Raw genomic sequence first — 22975 nt, 5'->3', positions numbered from 1 at the left:
TGCAAAAGAATGAAATTAGATTACTACCCTACACCACGCACAAAAATAAACTCAAGATGGATTAAAGACTTGAATGTATGACCTGAAACCATAAAACTCTTAGAAGAAAATATAGTTGGTAAGCTCCTTGACATTGATCTTGGCAATGATTTTTTGGATCTGACTTCAAAGGCAAGGGCAACAAAAGCAAAAATAAACAAGTGGGGCTACATCAAACTAAAAAGCTTCTGTGCAGCAAAGGAAACCATCAACAAAATGAAAAGGAAATCTACTGAATTATTTGCAAAACATATATCCAAAAAGAGGTTAATATCCAAAATACATGAAGAACTCAGGGCACCTAACTGACTTAGTCAGTACAGCATGTGACTCTTGATCTTAGAGTTGTCAGTTCGAGCCTCACATTCGGTTCCATGCAGGGAATGGCGCCTACTTAAAAAAAAAAAAATCTTAAAATAACCCCAGAACTCATACAACTCAATAACATCAGCAACGACACACACACACACACACACACACACAGACACATACACAGATACACACACAAAACAAACAATCTGATTTTAAAATGAGCAGAGAACCATTTGAATAGGCACTTTTCTAAAGAAGACATACAGATGGCTAACAGACACATGAAAAGATGTTCAACATAACTAATTGTCACAGAAGTGCAAATCAAAACCACCGTGAGATATCACTGCACACCTGTTAGAATGGCTAGTATCAAAAAGACAAGAAATAACAAGCACTGGCAAAGATGTGGAATAAAGAGAACCCTTGCGCACTGTTACAATGTAAGTTAGGGCAGCCACTCTGTAAAACAGTGGAAAACCTATGAATGTTCCTCAAACTATTAAAAATTAAATGACCATATGATCCAGTAATTCCACTTCTGAGTATCCAAAGAAAATGAAAACACTAATTCAAAAAAATATATTCACCCCCATAATCATTGCAGCATTATTTACAATAGTCAAGATATGGAAACATTCTAAGTGTCCACTGATAGATGAATGGATAAAGAGGGTGTGGTGTATATACACAATGGAATACTGCTGAGCCATAAAAAAGAGTGAGGTCTTGCCATTTGCAACAACACAGGTGGATCTTGAATGTGTTATGCTAAGTAAAATACGTCAGACAAAGACAAATACCGTATGATTTCATTTATACATACACATGGCATCTAAATTCCAAGAACAAACAAAACAGAACTAATAGACACAGAGAATAGACTGGTAGTTACCAGAGGGGAAGGCGATAGGGGCTAGGCAAAACTGATGAAAAAGGTCAAGTGGTACAAACTCCCAGTTCTAAATTTTTTTTTTTTCAACGTTTATTTATTTTTGGGACAGAGAGAGACAGAGCATGAACGGGGGAGGGGCAGAGCGAGAGGGAGACACAGAATCGGAAACAGGCTCCAGGCTCTGAGCCATCAGCCCAGAGCCCGACGCGGGGCTCGAACTCCCGGACCGCGAGATCGTGACCTGGCTGAAGTCGGACGCTTAACCGACTGCGCCACCCAGGCGCCCCTAAACTCCCAGTTCTAAAATGAAGCATGGGGATGTAATTAGTGTGCAGCATGGTGACTACAGTCAATAATATTGTATTGCATATTTGAAAGTTGCTAAAAGAATAAATTTTAAAAGTTCTCATCACTGGGGCACCTGGGTGGCTCAGCTGGTTAAGCATCCAACTCTTGATTTTGGCTCTGGTCATGATCTCATGGTTCATGGGTTTGAGCCCCACATCAGGCTGTGTGCTGATGATACGGAGCCTGCTTGGGATACTTTCTCTCCCCCTCTCTCTGCCCCTCCTTCTATTCACACTGATGCTCTCTCTCTCTCTCTCAAAAAAAATTTTTTTTTAAAGTTCTCATCACAAGAAAAAACTATTTTGTAACTTTGTGTGGTAACCAGACTTATTGTGGTTATTTCACAGGGCATACAAATATTGAACCATTATGTCACACCTGAAACTAATATGATGTAGGTTAAATACACCTCAATTAAAAAGTCCATATTCATTCCCACTAACGCAGAGGATGCAGAAAAAACACAGTGCTTTGTGATTCTGCTCACTTTCAACAAAAAGGCAGGAGTAAGAATTTACAATATAACCCTTGTACCCCTAGAATCACGAAAATATGGATGGCAATTATAACATCATGGGGCTCTCAACCCTATTTTCCCAATTTGAATTTTCTGCTTGCAATTACCTTCAGAGTAAAGAGGCGGCAGAGATGAAGAATGAACAATTTTGTCCTCTTTTGTATGCAACAAGACCAAAAAAATAGGGCATGTCACTTCCCCCAAACTCACTACAACTTCAGAATTATGCCTGCCACAAACATTCCCTGAAAGCACAAAAGTTAGTCACAGACTTTAGACAAGGGAGCCTCAGATTGATTAAGTCTTAAAACTAAACACAAGGACAGTACTTTGATTGGATTAGTAAGGGCCATAGTCTTGGGTTGTTGTTGTCTTTTGTTTTATTGTTTTTTTTAAGTTTATTTACTTTATTTTGAGAGAGAGAGAGAGAGAGAGAGAGAGAGCGCGCGCGTGCGCGCAGGGGAGGGGCAGAGAAACAGGGAGAGAGAGAATCACAAGCAATCTTCTTGCTGTCAGCACAGAGCCAGACCAGGCTAGAATTCACGAACCATGAGATCTTGACCTGATCAAGAGCCAGAGGCTTAACCCACTGAGCCACCCAGGCACCCCTGTTTTGTTTTGTTTTTATGTTTCAAATGTACAACATTTTTCAAGTAAGAGTTAGGGCATGTAGCATACTCAGCAAGCAAGGAAGGAATTTAGTTGTTTTACATTCTGTGGTGTTCTTAAAAATTCACACACAACAGCGTAACACTGGGGCGCCCGAATAGCAGTCAGTGAAGCATCTGACTCTTGGTTTTGGCTCCAGTCATGATCTGACTTAGAGCCCCATGTTGGGTTCTGCGTTGTCGTGGAGCCTGCTTGGGATTCTCTCCCTCTCTCCCTGCCTCTCCTACTCGCACCCTATAACTCTCTCTCTGAAAATAAAGAAAATAAACGTTAAAAAAAATTAAAAAACAAAAGAAGAGCATAACGCTACCTGTAATTCTATTGCTAAGAATATTAAGTATACAGATATTAAGAGGGAGAAGACGTTAAAGTTATTGCTGTTTTATTTTCAAGTAACAGAAAAGTCAATAGAACTGTAAAGAACCACAAGGTGGGAATTTTCTGCTCATTAGCTCTATGGCCTTCCCATGATCTTCACCCTGAAACTCAGAAGCACAGTGCTGATTAGCATTTGAATCTGAGTCCAAGCCATGGCTCAGCCTCATCTGTATAAACCGAGTCCCTTCCTTTTCCTGGGACTCTGATTCCTCTTCCAAGGAGGTAGGACAAGATGGTCTCCAAGACCCTTTTTAAAATTTAATAGCAAAAGCCCCACAGCTTCCATTGAGGCCAAATACCATCAATATATACAGATAAAGTGGACCCAACAAGTGGCACTCTTGGCAAGTAATAAGAGCACACAGCTTTAGAGCAGAACCAATTATCATATCAGCTTATAAAGTAATGATGCCACCAAAGGGGGCTACTGAGGTATGGAATGCCTCGCCTAGATCCCAGAGTTCCAGAATCCTGGGCATTCTTCCTTTGTCCTGATGTTACCTACTACACTCCTGCATCTCTCTGCTACCAATGAATTTTGGTAACAAATCGTGCCAACTGTTGTGCACTTAGAAAATGGCTTACTAAATCTCTACTAAAATTGTGTATAAACCAGGGGCACCTAGATGGCTCAGTTGGTTAAGCATCTGACTCCTGATTTTGGCTCAGGTTATGACATGGTTTGTGAGTTCAGGCCCTGCGTCAGGCTCTGCGCTGGTGATGCAGAGCCTGCTTGGGATTCTCTCTCACTCCCTCTCTTTCTGACCCTCTAGTGCTCTCTTTCTCTCTCAAAACAAATAAACAAAGAAAAAAAAAAGGCAGGGACAGCTGGCTGGCTCAGTGGGTGGACCATGCAACTCTTGATGTTGGGGTTGTTTGTATGAGACCCACATTTCCACATTGGGAGTACAGATTACTTAAATATTTTTTTAAACTGTGTATAAAGTAAAGTAAAAGTAATGAACAGACCTCGAGTCAAAGCATGAGGAGTTCTCCTGGAATAAAATGTGCGTGCTTTAGGACAATGATTTAGACTCGCATTCTTATTTACTAGTAATCTACAACTTGTTAATATCTACCTTTTGGGGAAGGCTCATTATGAGACATTCCGTGATAACAGAATTAATGTGAGAAAGCAGGATGACCTCTCTGTACACTCTCATATCCAAACCAGGTATGTTTTGGGTCACTGAATCTGGGGGTGCTAGAAAAAGAGTAGAATATAAACAATGTTGTAGTTAAGCTGCCCCAGATCTAGGAACAGAGAGGAACCAAAGAAAGGTAGGAGAGATGGATACGGGGTTAAGCAGATGGCTTCAATGAAAAGTCCTCTGGGAATCACATTTTTGGTGGGCCTGGTTCAGTGAGACACCCCAAGGGGTGCCATGTCCTGGACAGGGTGGCTCCTCAAGCCATCATCCATAATGTAGGAGGGCTCTGTCCCACATCATGGTTGAGGAGGGAGATGCCAAGGGGCTTTTGTGACTTGAGATCATTGAGACCACAGGTGGGTTCTGCAGTTCCAGTCAGGTTTCTCTCCACCGTGTGATACTGCCTTAAGATCAGGAGCTCTCTCTTTGGGAGGGGCTCAGCCAGGGCTAAAGCAGCAGTTTACTGCCCCCCCCCCCCAACCAGATCTCAAGAGCTTAGCCTTATTAATCTGGGGTTTGCAAAGAAACTGAGCCAGCCATTTACAGATCCATTACCTTCTTTCTAATGAAAAATCATAACACTTTGCCAAAACAAATGTAATAACTTGGCATCTTCTTTCAATTACCTCTGCTTTCTTGGAAACGTGTATTTGTGGATAAAGCTGCTGAGTTAACCCAGGGAATTAACCAGAAGTTTAAGAAGGCCCTATAATTCCTAGGGGCTAGTGAAGAAAGAACACCTCTTTACCTGGAAATGTTAACAGAATGGAGTAGGAAGGAAAAAGAGGGAGCAGAAAATTGCCCTTGGAGGCCCAGGACTTTAAAAGTCAGAGGAGACAGAAACACTAGCTCAGTATGCGGGAAGTGGGTGGTATCGGAAAAAGGTTTTGGAAATCCAAATACAAGCTGTGTCCCAAAGAGATGGCCTTGTATGTCTATAAAGGCCTTAGTTTTTCTTTCCTGAGTTCATATTCTACCCCCATCTTCCTTCCCCTCACCTGTAGTCAATAGCTATATTCAGGATCTCTTCTGTATGCTAAGTCCAGGCAGCCTTCCGGGCATTCAGGAGGTTGGTTATTGTGACACATTTTCAATAACAATTTTCAGTTCCTCTTTGCTATGTGTAATAATTTCTCTTTGGAGGGAGCTGAGGTATTATTTTCTCAGGCCTGCACCCTCACCCCCGCCCCCAGCATGGCCTGCAAGCACTGGTCAACATTTAGAGTGGCTGCTGTATTCAAAGTCAGGATCATCTGTTTAGGAAGTAAACAAGACAATGATTATTAGTACCCGTGCAGTGACGGGAGTATGTGGTTTTGGAAAGAGGTAGAAACAGAAAAAGGGGAAACTAAGCTTCCATCTTCTATCAAACCTGTGTAGAGTCAATTTTATCACACTCCGCACCTTGTTTCCTATAGGAATTAAAGGTACAATAGGAGAGTGGCATTAGACTTACAACATCTTTTAGAATTCAAAGATCATGCACTTGAGTGCCTGCCCTCTTCTTTACTACCTCTGTCACCTCTGAAAAGTTCCTTAAATGAGCATCTAATCTATCTGAAAACTGGAGAAAGCATCTGCTTCTCTAGGTTGCTATGATCATTAAACGAATCAATACAAGTAAAATACTTTTTCCACTGCCACCCAATAAATCCTCAAAAAGCAACAAATCATAATAAACCAAATCCCTCACTACTGGTCTGATGACAATCTGATTATTACTTTTGCTCCCATATAAAATTTAATTAGAGGTAGAACATGGGGGAAGCGGGGAAAAGAGGTAGCAGTAAAAGGTGAAAAGGTGAGCCTAAGAATTTTTGTGTTCTAAAACATGAGTTGCTCTTTTCTGCTATTTAGCAATCCTTTTAGATTAGCCCTATTATGAGAATGGTAATTGCAAAACATTTCATCATCAGTTTGAAAATGCCAACACCTCAAGTTCCTCTCCACTCCCATCCCCCTCCCTATCCAGACACGTTCTCTCAGAAATGTCCACCTCTGGCACATCCGTGTATTCTATTAGGCTACCATCACAACACCCCAGAGAAGACACAAGTCATAAATGAAACAGACACGATCATTTCACGTCTTGATGTTCCCCGTCTCTTATCATCTGTCACAGCCTCTATCAAAATTGAGAGCAGTAAATCTTTGAATAGACAAAAGTCTATCAGCAGTTTTCCCAAAAAACAAAATGTACCTATTCATGGTGTCAGCATGGAAACCTCTAGTTTGAAATGCTCTCATTATTATGCATGGGTGTGTACACAAACAGAAATTATCCTTTGGGGAACAGAATTTTCAACTCTGAGTAAAAGGCTCTTCTTTCAACTGCTTGACCATCACTGCCAATCCACACCCTCGAAAATCCTCTCCAACCACAGCTGATTTCCTTCTCTCTGCTTCCTTTGGAAAAGTCCAGACATATATAACTACATAACTATGTTAAAACCACTAACCTGAGAAAATAAAATCGACTAATCTTCCTTAAAGGGGCAGAACTCAAACGCTTTTATGGATAATGAACTTGGCTGCTCAGCCAAATGGATGATTCACACGATTATAGGAACTAGTTAGAACCTGTAAGAAATTGGTCGGATGGGCATAGGCAGACTTCTCCAAAGGTGTCCTCCCATAGCCTTGGCCAGGCAGTTATGTAAAGCTGAACTCCATTTCATTCATCATATTTGATTTTTTTCCATTTGCTACGTTACCTAATGATTAAAATGAGAAAGCAGTTGCATTTGTAATGTTACTCATCATCTTTCTGGCTTTAAACCACATTTATTCAATCTTAAAAGTCAAGGCTTTGAGAGGTGGGGGCAGGATAACCTGATGGTGGAGGACTGTGGCTCTGATGTCAGATCCACTGGAGCCCATTCAGAACTTTGACCCTGACTAGCTGGGTAATCCCAAATTACTTACATGTAAAATAGGTATACCACCACCAATCTGGCAAGGCTTTGCATGGATTAAATTAGATAAATGTGCACTGTGTGCCAGACCTTAACTAATGTTGAACATCTGTTAAATTATTTTAGTAATAAATTTATTTCAAGATGAAATATTAATAAAATTATTTGATAGTATAATTAACAGTGTTTCTCATTTCATGTGTTCTCAGATTCCCAGTAAGTGAGAATTATCTTGATGCTACAAACGTCATCACAGGAAATCCTTTGCTGGTGGACTTGGATTAAGAAGGGCTCTCTTCTACCTCTGGCTCTCTTCTACCTCTAGCTCTCCTAGGTTACTCAGACTTCAAGTTCCCTCTTTCCTAACCCCCAATCAGCATTGCAGCCCTTTCCTGGGCACACAGCAGGCTCAAATCAATATTTTACATGTTAGGTATGAACGCTACCTAAGAACTTTCATACAATCTCAAATTCCAAATCTCCATAGAAACACCTTTATGAGGAAGATAAGGTAAGATTCTTTCCTCAGTCTATATGGATTAAAAAAAAATTTTTTTAATGCCAAATTATTGCAAAATGTCAACTAGCTAGGAAAGGCTTTGAGTCTAGATCTGAGTTCCAGGCAGGAGATTTGAAAACCTTACAAAGCCATACTCTGCATGATTATCTCAAGGAAATGTTTCTCACTTTGAATAAGAAAAAGGGAAAGTACCAAAAGAAGGCCAGACAGGCTCTATGGAAGGATTAGATGAAAGCTTGGTTTGAGATTGTTAGAACAAGCATGATTTTGGGGCGCCTGGGTGGCGCAGTCGGTTAAGCGCCCGACTTCAGCCAGGTCACGATCTCACGGTCCGTGAGTTCGAGCCCCGCGTCAGGCTCTGGGCTGATGGCTCGGAGCCTGGAGCCTGTTTCCGATTCTGTGTCTCCCTCTCTCTCTGCCCCTCCCCCGTTCATGCTCTGTCTCTCTCTGTCCCAAAAATAAATAAACGTTGAAAAAAAAATTTAAAAAAAAAAAAAAAAAAAAAAAAAAAAAAAAAAAAAAAAAAAAAAAAAAAAGAACAAGCATGATTTTGTTGTAATAACCAAGTAGGTAGTTAAGTTTAAAAGTAAAGTAATGTAATATCAGCTATAAAAAATTTCCCACCTTTTACAAGAAGAATTTTTGAGATTGCACAGTACTCCTACAAACCACATTAGACACTCGGGTAGTTTAACAAAGAAAAAAAAATGACATGGTTCAGTCAGATACAAAATTTTACAAAATAAAAAAGGAGAATCAAATACAGAAAGTAATGTGGGCTAACATCAACCAAAAGCCAAGTGATTAGTTCTTTTTGAGATTTTCACCAGACACCCAAACACTGCAGGATTACTGGCATCACATTATTAAAATATGCTAAAATATAATAAATACCACGAGCTTAAAACCTAATGTACTGGGAAGCAAACCTTTGCATGCTCCGCCTAGCCTTTACATTAATTCTGTGTAATTTTATTTCTTAAAATCCTTGAACTTCCAAATAAGAATAGCAGAAACAAAAATTCACAAGAATGGACCACAAACAAGATTATCAATAGTTCCCATTTAAATAGTAATAGCACAATAATATGGGTTATATCACTGAAAAGCAATAGAGAAGTCCATGTAAAAATTAAGTGATTATATATGCTTATATGTACACATAACATTCTCAGCATTAAAAAACAAAACAAAAAAGACTACTGGTATGGTAAGCTTTTGAAAGAAAGCAATTCTCACTGAAGATACAATATTGGCAATTTGTTGATACTTCTCTGGAGTTTAAGTTTGGAATATTCTCATTTATGCTATGCTTAAAACAATGCAATCATTTTTTATTCATTCAGTTCTGATCTTCATACTCTTAACAGTTTTAGAACAGGTGGGAACAGTGACCTGCTTTTTTCAACCATTATATCCCCCAGACATGACTAATTTGAAGCTGAGCAAATTGCACATAATGGGCCAGGGATTCAAGTTCACAATTTTTAGTAGGCTGCACTCTTGTTTCAGGGCACATGGTTCTCCTTCCCTTCCCCCCTTCCACCACCCCTGCAGCTGCCTCTCCATGAACTAAATTCACCAAACATGAAATCAAAGGGAAATTATTTTTTGCATTTTCTGCAGGCTTATTTTCAAGGAGGATAAAGATTAGGCTACATCTTTAAAAATATTTTCTTTTCCTTTAGGGGTTCTTAAGTTTTTAAATACATTCTAAATTCTAAAGAAGCTAGCTACTTAAGAAACCTTCTCAACACATAAGAAAACAATAAGATGCATCATTTTATACTGGTTCAAAGTTTTTATAAAAGCATGGCATAATTCAGCAAAATTTTAAATACCCCAAATTCCACCTTATAAGATATTGTGTTCTAGAGCCTTTTTACAAAATACCATTAAAGGTGTGCAGTATACAGACACTGGCACAAGAAAAACTAACAAACAAAACAAGCAGGAAACAAAACAAAAACTTGGTTCTCGAAAGGCCATTGGGGTAGGGAAGTGCGTAAGCTGGCTAAACCAAAACCCAATCCCTCCTATCTGCTTTTTATCTGATGTCTAAATTTCCCCCACCAATTCTAGAAGGCTGCAACCAAATGCCAGTGTAAAAACAGCATATAAAATTCTCCAAGTATTGAAACATTCATACAATTTTGTAACTAGAGACTTTGAACTCATTGATCTACCAATGAAGAAAATGAAACTTGTTGGTTAACTGATTTCCCTGGTCACTTTGGGGTGCATGGTTTGTCATGACTGTTTGGTGGTGGGGGGGATGGATGGTTGTTTTTGTTTTGTATATACGTGTATGGAGTACTTTTATAATCAGGAACTTTGCCATTCAGAGCCTCCCCTTTCTAGGTTGCCATGTTTCCTTTCATGGGAACCAACAATGATCAAAAAGAAATGTAAATTATGTTTATATCACTTTCTCAATTAGCCTCTGCAGACGCATTAAAAAGAAGTGAAGTCATCCCCCCCATCTCACACACACACACACACACACACACACACACACACACACACACACCCCTGACTTCCTACTTATCAGTGGAGTTCTCTTCTCACTGAGAAGAGTGGAGGAAGAGGTTTCTGAACTTTACTTCAACTTTCCAGCCTACAAACTGCTTCAACTACTGATTCCACTTGCCACTTTGTTGAAGTTCCAGGCTTTGCTCAGTTTCACCTGCTTTTCATTTTAGGGAAGTCTGGTGGGAAAACACTGCACTTACCTTTTGTTGATATTTATTTCCCATTTGGGGGTCTTGTAGTGTACCCAAGTTCCTTGATTTGTTTAACAGCAAAAACAAACAAACATAAATACTGTCTAAACAGTTGAGACAAAGGCTAAGTCACTATTTAGTGTTGAAGGTGAACTGAATCTGATCTTTGCAGTCTACTATGGCCAGAGCAGAGGACATGTCTTGGCAACTGAGGAAGGAGGGGAGCTAAGGAGTAAATTTACACAACTCCCCCCCAAGAAGTGTTATAGATGTTTTTTTTTTTTTCCTTTTCCAAGGAAATTGGAACTGCAACAGTTTATTGAGAAGAATCTAGTTGGAGTTAGGACCTATCACTAACTTTTTGCAATGGTTATCAAGTATGGTCACCAACCAAATTCTCTGGTTAAAACAACTCCTGGCACCACTTACTCTAGGCAAACCCCTTTGAATATAAAACTGTTCTGATCCTACAGCAACGTTAATGTCCAGCAGCCACTCACCAGTGTCTTTGCACCTTTGTTCCACAGTACTAAGATCCCAGAAATTATACTAGTTCCGGAAGCGCCCTAAGAAACCCACAACAGTGGATAATGGGCTCTTCGAGGCTAGGAGATCAGCTTCTTAGGAAAAGAAAAAGAAACCCACACCAACAAACACCAGGGAACTATGTGTAATGGTTCGCTGCTTGTGCAAAAACCTCAAAGAGGATGAAGGTCAGACAGGGATAATAGGCCAATTTAATTCTGAAAGCACAAGGTGCAAGAAATTTTAATTATGGTCTGCCACTGAAATCACACAAGATCCAATGGCATCTAACTGCAACTGCTCATCAAGGGAGACAAGAGGTGTAATTGTAACCGCTGCATAATCACTGTGAGGGCACAGGGAAGGCTGCCTTCAGCTCCCAGCAGAGAATGTATTAAGAGCCTCGAAAAATCCAATACAGGGAAACATGGAGATTGTACGTAGCCAAACAGGAGCTCTTAACAGGAAAGCCAAACCCCGTTGTGTGTGTGCGCGCGCGTGTATGTATTTGAGAGGTGAGGGTTCCAGGAACAAAAAGATTAAGCTGTTTGGCCCAAATTGAGAATACGGGCTTGTAAAACTCCGAACCCCTTTCTGCTTTGTGGATACATACGCAGAGAGAAAGGCATGATCTCCTCCAGAAATTTCTGCCTCGGTGAAGCTTCACCCACTCTCCTTTGTTTAAAACAATTAGCTTGGATGTTACAGTGATTTACAGAACCAGACTCCCTTTAATTTGTTCGCATCAAACCCAAGTCTGGAGACAAAACGGCACACACAGGGCTCGAGGTGCCCAAGCCTGTGCGGCTCTCACCACCACGCCGACGACGGCGCCCGCGCGTCGCTGACTCTCGCGAAGGGACGGGCGGAGAAAGCCCCTCCGCGGACTCTCCACTCCGCAAAGTTTCGCAGGTCCGCGAAGAAAGCAAAACCACCCCATCCGCGCCCGTTGCAAAGTTGGCACTGAAGTTTGTACCGGGATGTCCTAAATCCCAAGGGGGAAGGGGACGCGAGTGTGCGGCGAGGCTGGAGGATGGATGAAGACGGAGAGACAGCCAAGAGGGAGTTTTTCCGAGTGGAAGATCCGTGAGACCATCTTCTTCACTCGGAAGCCTGTTTGGCTCCCAGAGGTCCGGGCCGCGCTCGCCAGGGGAGGCGCCGTCGCCGGGGGCCGGAGAGCTGTCACCTGCGGGGAGCCGCGGCGGGGGCGGGAGGCGGGAGGCGCTCTGCTAGGCGCCCTGGGAGGACTGGGGGCTTCAGAATCCCCAGCTCTGCGGGCTCTGAGAAGTGGGGGAGGGGAGATTCGCGAGAGGGCAGGAGGCCAAGAGCAACACCTTACGGATACGCTTTTCCCTTCCGACCTCTCCAACTTCCCGCAGCGCCAGCCAAGGACTTTCTCCCACCGCACCCCACGGCATCTCGCCTCCGGGCCCACCTCGCAGACCCGTCCGCGTCCGCGGTGGGGGGTGGGGGTGGGGTGCGGTGAGGAAGCAGCGGGCGCGAAGGCTGGGACCCCAAAACGCAAACTCTCACCCCCTAGCTGAGACGACCAAATGGGTTTACACAGGCAACGATCACAGCCCCGTAGCAGGACTCCGGGTTAGCGCCGGGCGCAGTTCCCTGACTCTTCTGTTGTTCCCAATAAAGTCGATTACGTTGCCCTCCGGGAGCTGATTGGGAGGGAACGGAGAGGAAAAGGGGGGAACGCGGGAAAAAGCGGGGGGAGCAGCAATCAACTTTGTAACCCAGCGCTTCCTCGCGCGATCCGTCGCCATGCTTAAGATTCCCACCCCCGCCACCCCCCTCCTTCCTTTCAAGTGGATACTGAAACTAGGCCAAAACTTTTTCCCCTCCTTTTCTCTTAGCCACTAGACTGGATTGTGCCCCACGGAGCCCCATGGAGCTCTGCTTTCTTAAGCACAATAGCCGGACTAATTAGATCATAGAAGCAAGGCAGTGATACTGTAACAAGTAGCCCGAGAGGCAAAGAGGGAAGGGGCCCGAAAAGAGAGAAAGGGGGAAAAGTTTGCAGCTCTCGCACTTACCAATCAAGCCTCCCACCAGAAAGGCGATGATTTGGAACACGAGCAGAATCCCACCAACAATGCACAGCTTCTTGGTGCTCATGTTTTCTATAATTGCCCCAGCCATTTTTGCGCCCCCCTTTTTCTTTCCTCCTTGAAATAAATGTTTTAGGGTGTGCTATTTGCCCCCTCTCCTCTCAGGCTCCCTCCTCCCTCGCCTCCTTTCTGGGCGCTGCAAAACTTCAGGGGTGCGGGAGCGCGGCGAGGATGGGACCGGGACGCACGGCGCCCGCACGGATTCCCCCGGCGCAGCCGGCTCGGGCTCCCCCAATGCCCGGAGCTGTGATTGTGGCCGCTCCGCCGCCTGTGGACGCTTAAAGGAGCAGGGAAGCGGATCACATGACGCTGCCTGCCTCCCTCCCTTTCTTCCTCCCTCCCTCTCGCGCTTCCTCCCTCCCTCCCTCCCTCTCTCTCTTCCTCTCCCCGTTGCCCGCCTGTGCGGGGCTCCGAGCTCCGGAGGGTGCTGGCGTCCCGACCCCGGTCTGTCTGGCAGCCTGTCCCGCCTGGGGCTGGTGTCGTTTGGGGGTTGATGTTGTTGTTAAGTGGGTTCCCCCTACCCCGCCTCTCACGTTTCCTTTTCTGGTGCGAGATTTAAATCACCCATGGACAGCTTTGCAGACCTTTAACTTACGCGTTGACTTTAGGAAACGGGCCCCACCCGCAACTGCTAGAACTCTCTTTGGGAAAGAGAAGAATTTTTTAAAGGGACCCAAAGATGCTTAAGTCAAAGCACAGAGATGCAGAATAGTCTTCGGCTTCCTTCGACCTGGTCCCAGCCTTAGTTATTGGGCGCATACACAGCTAAATTTCCTCCGCTGCACCCCTGGAGGAATCCTGTGCTCCAGCCAAGTCAGACCACTGTTCATTATCCCCCATTGCATGAGTTTCCAGAGCCTTGACCCTGGCCCTTAAATATATATATTCTGCTCCGTCGGAGTTTTAAACCTCATTTAAAAACCAGCTCGTCACCTAAGTTTCCAAATCACCTCCGTGTAGTATTTCCCTGAACTATAAACCCCTACAACTCGTGTTTACTTTCTTAGCTCCTATTGTGAGGACCTGTGTGTACATGTTTGTCTCCACAGAGCTGTAAACTCCTGGGGGATAGGGACCGAGTTTTATTCATCTTTGAACCCCACCCCCACCCCCCGTGGTGCCTAACAAAATTCTAGGTCTTGTAGGTCCTCCATAAACTTTTGTGGAATGAATAAATGAATGTGAAAGCAAGCCCACGGTTTGCATTTCAAAAGCCTGAAAGAGACCTTATTTGATTTAGATGGTACACTTATTTAGTTGCAATGTTTGTTGTCTCTTTGTGAGGATATACTTATATTTACACTTAACTTCTCGAGGAGAAGGAAGCTGAGACTCTTCAGAGATTTCCTGTTCTATCAAGCCTAAATCCCTGGACCTGGTTTTTCCATGTTCCATAAATAGGTCACTTGATCAGCACAACTCATTTGCCCAACAGACCCTTGGTTTGGTCACCCCCCACTCCTACACAAACAAGGTTTCTACCACCCACCGTTCCTTAGACACCTGGCTTCTTGTCCCTTCCCTCTATCCACAGCCTCTTTATGCCAAGGGAATACCCCAAATCCTCTCTTCTCTGCTCTATTTTTGAACTTGCATTGCCCTTATGGAAGATACCATGCAGATTACACTTAATAGAAGTATTCATTTCTAGTCTCCAGCTAGACTAGACACTCCTCAAGGATGGGTACCATACTTTATGCATTGAAAACCCATCTCCTTGGAGTCTAACAGTTTTTAAGAGTTCTGGGGATATAGTTGCTATTTATCCATTCATTCCTTCAACCTTTTAACCAGTAGGGCTCACATATTGAGCCCTTAACCTGTTCCAGGCTTTCTGTTTTAAGCCCTTGAGGATACCAAGATATGAAGACACTCCTGTCCTGGAGGAGCCCACATCCAGCTGTTATTCACTGAATAGTGATTAATGACCTTTACTTTGGAGAACACCAGATCAGATGGGAAGCAGCACACAGAATTGCTGTCAACAGTAGTGGTCAGAAGTGTTTGGTACCAAACACAGATAGACCAGTGTGGGATATTTGCCTTCCTTCTTTACCTTTTCAGAGCTTACATCACTTTTCTTCCCCTTGACTGGAGTAGGTCCCAGGACATCATAAAAAGAAGTAGGAATGCCTTTCTCACCTCTGCTGCTAGTTAACTCCACATTCTGTGTTCTTATCTCAGCAAACTACCAACTTCCACACATTTGGATAATAATGATGCCTTTGGGTTCGAATTTCTTTTTAATACCAAGGAATTTTTTTTTAATTAAGGTTGATAGGATTCACTACCAAGATTTACTCTCCATTTGATATTAAGTTTCTCTATTTAAGAAGACAGAAATGGTATTCTATGAACTTCAAATATGAAGTGCAGCCACAAGAATGTTGAATTGGTTTATCGTCATCCCCCCTTATCCAGGGTTTAGTTTTCTGTGGTTTCAGTTACCTGCAGTCAACTGCAGTCTGATGGTCTGAAAGCAGATGATCCTTCTGACCTATTGTCAGAAGGTCAATAAGTAGCCTAATGCTACAATACAATGCCTTTGTCATTCACCTCACTTCCTGTCAACACAAAGGCATTTTATCATCTCACCTCATCACAAGAAGGCTGAGTACAGTACAATAAGGTATTTTGAAAGACTACATTCACATAGCTTTAATTACAGTATATTGTTATAATTGTTTTATTCCATTATTAGTTATTGTTGTTAATCTCTTACTGTACCCAACTTTATCATAGGTATATACACATAGGATAAGACATAGTATATACAGGGTTTGGTATTATCTGCAATTTCAGGCATCCACTGGGGATCATGGAACATACATCCCACAGATAAGGGAGTGTACTATATTTGTTTAACATTAGCAAGCTCCTTCAGTCATTTTTCCTTTTTTTAAAAAAAAATTTAATGTTTATTTATTTTTGAGAGAGAGGGAGAGAGAGAGAGACAGAACATGAGTGGGGTAGGGCAGAGAGAGAGAGAGAGACACAGAATCTGAAGCAGGCTCCAGGGTCTGAGCTGTCTGCACAGAGCCTGACATGGGGCTCGAACCCACGAACCGGGAGATCATGACCTGAGGCAATGTCGGCCACTTAACCCACTGAGTCACCCAGGTGACCCTCCTCAAGTCATTTTTCTATTAACTGCTACAACACACTCTACTCCCTTGGTTCACAAGTGCATCTCTTTAGAGTAACTGGTCTCACTTCTTTGGTACCAGTTTCCCCATCTGAAAATGAGATTATTGGAATAAAATACTGTTTCCCCACAAGGGTGGTCCCCTATTTTTAAATGGCACTTATTAGATAACCATTTTAATTAAAAAGAAATATTTCTGGGGCACCTGGGTGGCTCAGTGAGTTGAGCGTCCGACTTCAGCTCAGGTCATGATCTCATGGCTCATGAGTTTGAGTTCTATGTCAGGTTCCGTGCTGACAGCTCAGAGTCTGGAGCCTGCTTTGGATTCTGTGTTTCGCTCTCTCTCTCTCTGCCCCTCCCCTGCTCGCACTCTGTCACTCTCTCTCTCTCAAAAATAAACAAACATTTAAAAAAATTTTTTTAATATTTCTAATTGCTAATCAACTCTTCTAACTCTCATGAGATGACCAATATTACCAAACTGTGTGTGGAACAGACATTTTCAGTATTTATCACCATGAGCTGCTTCAAGAAAAATTTATAATTTCTATGATATCTTTTTAAAAATTTAAAATGACTGTCAGATCCTTATTTCCCAAGGGAATAACACACACAAGTTGAAAAGAGCATGAGTGTTTGAGTTCTCTGGGTTTGGAATGGAGCTTAGACCCCAGCTCTGCCCCTTGCTTGTTATATGTGATTATGGGCCACTACAGTTACCTAGCACTCCGAAGCTTAGCTTTTTTGTCTCTAAAATGCAGATAATCAGGGCACCAGGGTAGCTCAGTCGTTAAGCGGCCGACTTCTGCTCAGGTCACGATCTCGCAGTCTGTGAGTTCGAGCCCCGCGTCGGGCTCTGTGCTGACGGCTCAGAGCCTGGAGCCTGTTTCAGATTCTGTGTCTCCCTCTCTCTGACCCTCCCGCGTTCATGCTCTGTCTCTCTCTGTCTCAAAAAGTAAATAAACGTTAAAAATAAATAAATAGGGGCGCCTGGGTGGCGCAGTCGGTTAAGCGTCCGACTTCAGCCAGGTCACGATCTCACGGTCCGTGAGTTCGAGCCCCGCGTCAGGCTCTGGGCTCATGGCTCAGAGCCTGGAGCCTGTTTCCGATTCTGTGTCTCCCTCTCTCTCTGCCCCTCCCCCGTTCATGCTCTGTCTCTCTCTGTCCCAAAAATAAATAAACGTTGAAAAAAAAATTTAAAAAAATAAAAAATAATAAATAAATAAATAAATAAAAGTAAATAAATAAAATGCAGATAATGGCAACATCTGCCTCATGGTATTCTTGCAAGACATGGTGATGATGATTATACTGAAGAACCCTTAAGGGAAACCGATAACCTTGCATTAAAAACTAGTAAAACTGATCATTAATTGGTTCTTCCTCAGCTCTAAAATGTTACCACATTATCATTATTTTTCGAGGCATATTTTAGGAACAGTGTGAGAGATTAACTCTACTTGAGAAGGGCTTTAGAAAGGTTAACATCTAGTATGGAACTCTGAACAACAGTAGGTAAAATTGAAACAGAAACATTCTATTCTAAAAAATACTTCCAATCACCAGTAAAGCACTTGTTGTGGGTCCTGAGGTAGATTGTCCCAGACACTGGATAATCCAAGAGTGCAATCCAACTTTTCCAACAGCATTGGATCATTCCAATTCTATTTCACGAGACTTTAAGTTGGAGATCCTGATTTATCCATCATTTTATTTGAAGGGTTTGTCTTATGGAAGAATACACTGATGTTCAAGGCATATTTATTGAATGGATGAATGAATAAATGGATGAATAAATGAGTAAGTGAAGGTAAATTAACTGCCACCAGCCCTGCCCCCACCCCCCAAATTCCTATATAGCATATACTGACAAATTCCTATCTGGCATATGTAACCTGGGCTGTAGTTTTCACATATATCTATATATGTGCCGTATTGTCACCCTGGTTTGCAAGCTGCTTAAACACAAGGAAAGTGTGACCAGAGCCTTTGTCTCTCTTACAGCCCCAGCACTGCACCTTGCACAGAGGAGGACTCAGTTCCTGGAGCTGAGAAAGCCCACTTTGGAAGCCAAGGGCAGCATTCCATTATTGTCATTGAAATAAATGTAATGCAGAGATCTAAAAGAATTGCATATACCTACTCAAACACCTAATTTACTTCCCAGAGGGACCTAACAAGAGTAATAATCCCACTCCAGTCTTCTCATTCTCATAAATAGCTTTTACCCATAAATGGCATCCCCGGGGCTCTTCTGTTGTTGGCATTTTCTTGTAGTTAGTGCCTGTGAATGTGAGCAGGCACTTTGGGTTCTTACTCTATTATTCAGTGTCACTTTTCACTCAGTATACATACAGGAATATATATATATATATATATATATATATATATATATATATATATATATATATTCACAGCTTCTTTTAAAATCTTTTTCTTCCCCCACCCCCAACCATCCTTCCCTTCTTTCTCTGTGATCCCCATTGTCTTATTTTGTATGTAAATACAACAGCTTTTCTAGCACCTCCTTTCACACACTAATCTTGGTTAGGAACTGTTCAGAACCCAGAGCTTAGAAGACCAGTACATTAAGGTGATCTTTTTTGATGAAATAGTTTAATAAATACCCCGCCACTGCCTCCCTTTTTACACATCAGCACCCAGTTTTACATCTTTTCTTTGACATTCCGCATACATTTCAGACATTAGGTTTATTCAATCACAGCTTTAAATCTTACGGTTGTGTAAATAAATAAGAGAATTACTTAGCTTTCTGAGGCTTACTCTTCTTATTTCTTAAAACAAAAGAAGATGCTAATACTAACTTCATAGGCTGTGGTAAGCATTAAACATATGTTACAAAGTGCCTAGGTCAGAGCCTGACACAGAGTGGGCACTCAATGAATATTTTGCATGTTATAAGGGAGAAGGTTTCTGTTCCCAAATAGAAAAAAAAAAAGAACTATAAAACCCTTAATTATTGTCTCTTATGAAATTGCTTTTTGAACCCAGGCAACTTGGAAGGGCAAAGTAAAAAAAAAACTTTATAGGTTTCCAGAGGCCTCTGGTGGGAGGCAGCTGACAACTTGAAGTAGTCAGCCAGGCCCCCGTTGTTTCCCAGGCTTGAAAGAGACTGCTGCAGAGGGCTGGGATGTGCCAGTGTTTAAACCTCCAAGATCACATGTGCTTGGTTCCTGGAGAAGAGGTAGGGAAAAGTCTTTCTCTCTTTGCCAGTTTCCATAGTGTAGGCCTTATGGGGTCTGTGCTGAATGCTTCTGTCCCGCCCACCTTGCCCTCATGACTGTGCTCCCTCGCCATTTCACCACGTACTTCGTCCTGCTCACAAGTACCTCTCCATCTGCTTTTTCCCATGGAGAGTGGCAGTGGGAGGAGAGTCTGGCCAGGCCAAGATACACCTCCTTGGACAATGATCCAGTGATGTGTGGATAACACTCAGCACCAGAGCATAGAGTTGGCACATAAGTTTTGTTAAATGAGTAAATGATGAAGGAACACGTTATGGTCCCCAGCTATCTACGGGTTCAGAAAGGAAGGCCCTCCACAGATGGCCAATGGCAGGAAGAAGCGCTGAGACTTAATCTCAGCCCAAGCACTTTGCTAAATGCTTTACAAGTGTTATCTCTATCAATCTACACCACAATCCTGTGAGGTAGGTACTACGTTTATCATGTTAAAGAGAGGAAAGCTGGTTCAGAGAAGTTATGGAATATTCCCTTGGCCACACGGCTACTACACTGGGAAGCTGAGATTCTAAGGTAGCTACAACACAACATTCATTCATTCAGTCACCACATATGTATTGACCTCCTTGAGTGCCAGAAACAGATCCAGAGGCTGGGGAAGAGCAGTGGGCCCAACAGAGGCCTTGCGCTCATGCAGCCTACGTTAGAAAGCCCACTTCAGAGCCTTGGTTCTTATTTCCTTTTATGTCAGTTATGCCCTTTGAACTCACCAAAGGAAAGAAACCTACAGACTTGTGGAAGTGAGGAGAAATGGAATCCTTGGTGTGCACAAGGGCCTCACCTCATGCTTCCCTCAGGAGACATTCATTCAGAAGCCCCTTTTCCTGCCAGTTCGGACACAGGCACTGTTGCAGCGTTTTTTGCTGCTCCTTTGTTCATACATCCAGCTCTGTTTTCTTCCTCAGCACCTCACTCCCACTCAGATCAAACTCCCTCCAATGAAGCCTTAATCTTTGCAATCCATTCTTTGGTAGTATTTGCCATTAAGGCTTTTCCAAGCTGAAGATCAATTTTCAAGTCAAATGACTCACGAAAGTAATTAAGCATAATTTCAGTGTTTTGAGGACATTCTTCAAGAATACATGCTAGCAAAAGACATTCAGGTTATCAGAAGACTCAGTGTACAGAATTAGTTTTGGCTGTAGCTAACCTGCGAATTGATTCCTAAAGTACTTTTGTTTGGTTATTTATTTTGTAGTCATCATGTAAGTCCCTAACAAAGACCCTCTTGGCCAAGGATTTGAAGTGGCTTGATCAATATTATTCATCTTAATGTAAAAATGTATGGGGGTAAAAATTCCCAATTTCTGATATGTGTCTTCCTTTTATAAGAACTCTGGAGCCTGAATGACTTGATGATGTTTTCTTTCATTTCTTTCATAAATATTTATTACATGTTTGCCATATGCCAGGTATCTGGCAAGTGCTGGGATACAAATACAAAAAAGACAGATAGGCTCTCGCTCTCACCAAACTTCTCATGGCAGGTGTGTGTGCATGATGCAACAGCTGTATTAGCCAAGAGAGTCGGTCCTAAAGAATCCCTGGTGTAGGAGGCAAGGAGGAGACCTCAGGTGGAGAAAGAGAAAGGACAGCAGGTGCTCTCCTTGGCTTAGTGCACAAGGTCCTCCACACTCTGGAGCCAGACTACCTGTGGTCTGAGTCCTGACTTTGCCACTTACTAGTTGTACGTCTAGGCTAGCTAGGGTAATTTTTTTTGGTCACTCTGTGCCCTCATCTGTAAAATGGGAATAATAATACTCTCCCCAGGGGTGCCTGGCTGGCTCAGTCAGTAGAGCAAGTGACTCTTGATCTCAGGGTGGTGAGTTCAAGCCCCATGTTGGACATAGAGCTACTTAAAAAATAATAATAATAAATTTTTAAAAATAAAAAAATACTCTCCCCAGGGCACCTGGGTGGTTTAGTCAGTTGAGTGTATGACCCTTTTTTTTTTTTATTTACTTTTGAGAGAGAGAGAGAGAGAGAGAGAGAGAGAGAGAGAGAGCAGGTGAAGGGTGGAGAGAGGGAGACACAGAATCCACAGCAGGCTCTAGGATCTGAGCTGTCAGCACAGAGCTGACGTGGGGCTCAAACTCATGGAGTGCGAGATCATGACCTGAGTCAAAGTCGGATGCTCAACCAACTGAGCCACCCAGGTGCACCTGAGTGCTTGACTCTTGATTTTGGCTTGGGTGTGATCTCACAGTTTTTGAATTCAATCCCCACATGGGGCTCTGTGCTGACAGTGTGAAGCCTGCTTGGAATTCTCTCTTTCTCCCTTTCTCTCTGTCCCTCCCCTGCTTGTATCTCTCTCTCAAAATAAATATATAAACATTTGGGGCCCCTGGGTGGTTCAGTCAGTTAAGCATCTGACTTCAGCTCAGGTCATGATCTCATGGTTCATGGGTTCGAGCCCCACATCAGGCTCTGCACTGAACGGCTCAGAGCCTAGAGCCAGTTTCGGATTCTGTGTCTCCCTCTCTCTCTCTGCCTCCTCCCTGCTCATGCTCTCTCTCTTTCTCTCTCTCTCTCTCTCTGTCTCAAAATTAATAAATAAAACATTTAAAAAAGATTTTAAAAATAAACATTAACAAATTAAAAAAATACTTTCCCCATATGTGATTGTTATAAATATTAAATGGGATAATTTGTGTTAAGTATTTAAAATAGTGTCTTGAGGGGACTGGGTGCCTCAGCTGAGCATCCAACCCTTGATCTCAGCTCAGGTCTTGATCTCAGGGTCATGAGTTCAAGCCCCGCATTGGGTTCCACGCTGCATGTGAAGCCTACTTAAAAATATATATTTTCCCCTCTCCTGCCACTCCCACAAGGGCACTGTGGGTTTTGTTCACATTACACATCTTGATAAATTCCCCAAATTTATCTACATATGAGTAATTATTACTATTATTATTCATTAGTAATTTATTGAGCTGCTCCTGTGTGCTAGGTGTTGCTGCGTGATTATCGGAGGCAGTGTGAGAAGCAAGGATAAGGATCAAACAGACCTGGTGGAACTGTGGGACCTTGGTCACATAGCTTGACCTCTTTGAGCCTCAGCTAAGCCACCTGTAAATGTGGAGATGATGGCATCTTCACAGAAGCTGTGGTGAGGATTGAATACATTCAATGCATAAAGTGCTTATCAAGGTGCCAGGAATTTGATAAGCCCTCAATAATGAGGAACTAGAGGAGGAGGCAGAGGGTAATCTTACCGGTGGCTGCCATTATTTAGTCAGAAAACTGAGGTTCAAGGCCTTCAGTCCTTGTTTTCCTGTTCTGCTCTGTTTAGGGGCTCTTTCTCCCATGATGGTGTATTGTCCTCAACCCCACTTTCCTGTAATCCTGTTGACAGCTCTCTCTCCTTGAACAACCCTGCTGTTACTTAGAAAGAATGGGATGGCAAGCCTCAGGACTGCCTGTTGAAACTCTGTCTTTCAAGTATCACACATACT

The 22975-nt window shown here is 42.7% G+C and overlaps 1 protein-coding gene across 3 annotated transcripts in view; it reads right to left on the bottom strand.

Annotated features, from left to right (window-relative positions):
• WLS (Wnt ligand secretion mediator) overlaps positions 1–13369 on the bottom strand; it is a 102450-nt gene extending 89081 nt beyond the window's left edge. Inside the window, exon 1 of one of the 3 annotated variants that reach the window (XR_006962621.1) lies at positions 13038–13369. Coding sequence is in view for 2 of the 3 variants with exons in the window: in XM_047082559.1 (XP_046938515.1) it covers positions 13038–13143 (106 nt within the window). In the remaining variant the exon portion in view is untranslated. The remainder of the gene's footprint in view (positions 1–13037) is intronic. The other 2 variants (XM_047082559.1, XM_047082560.1) reach the window with 2 other exon arrangements.
• Positions 13370–22975: the final 9606 nt, after the last annotated feature.

The sequence above is a fragment of the Lynx rufus genome, unplaced genomic scaffold, assembly GCF_022079265.1.
Source record: "Lynx rufus isolate CCGP_SWC_20201006 ecotype Redwood Valley unplaced genomic scaffold, mLynRuf1.p SCAF_2, whole genome shotgun sequence".
NCBI lineage: Eukaryota > Metazoa > Chordata > Mammalia > Carnivora > Felidae > Lynx > Lynx rufus.
Note: the sequence above shows the minus strand (reverse complement) of the source record. Positions and strands in the feature narration are given on the sequence as shown.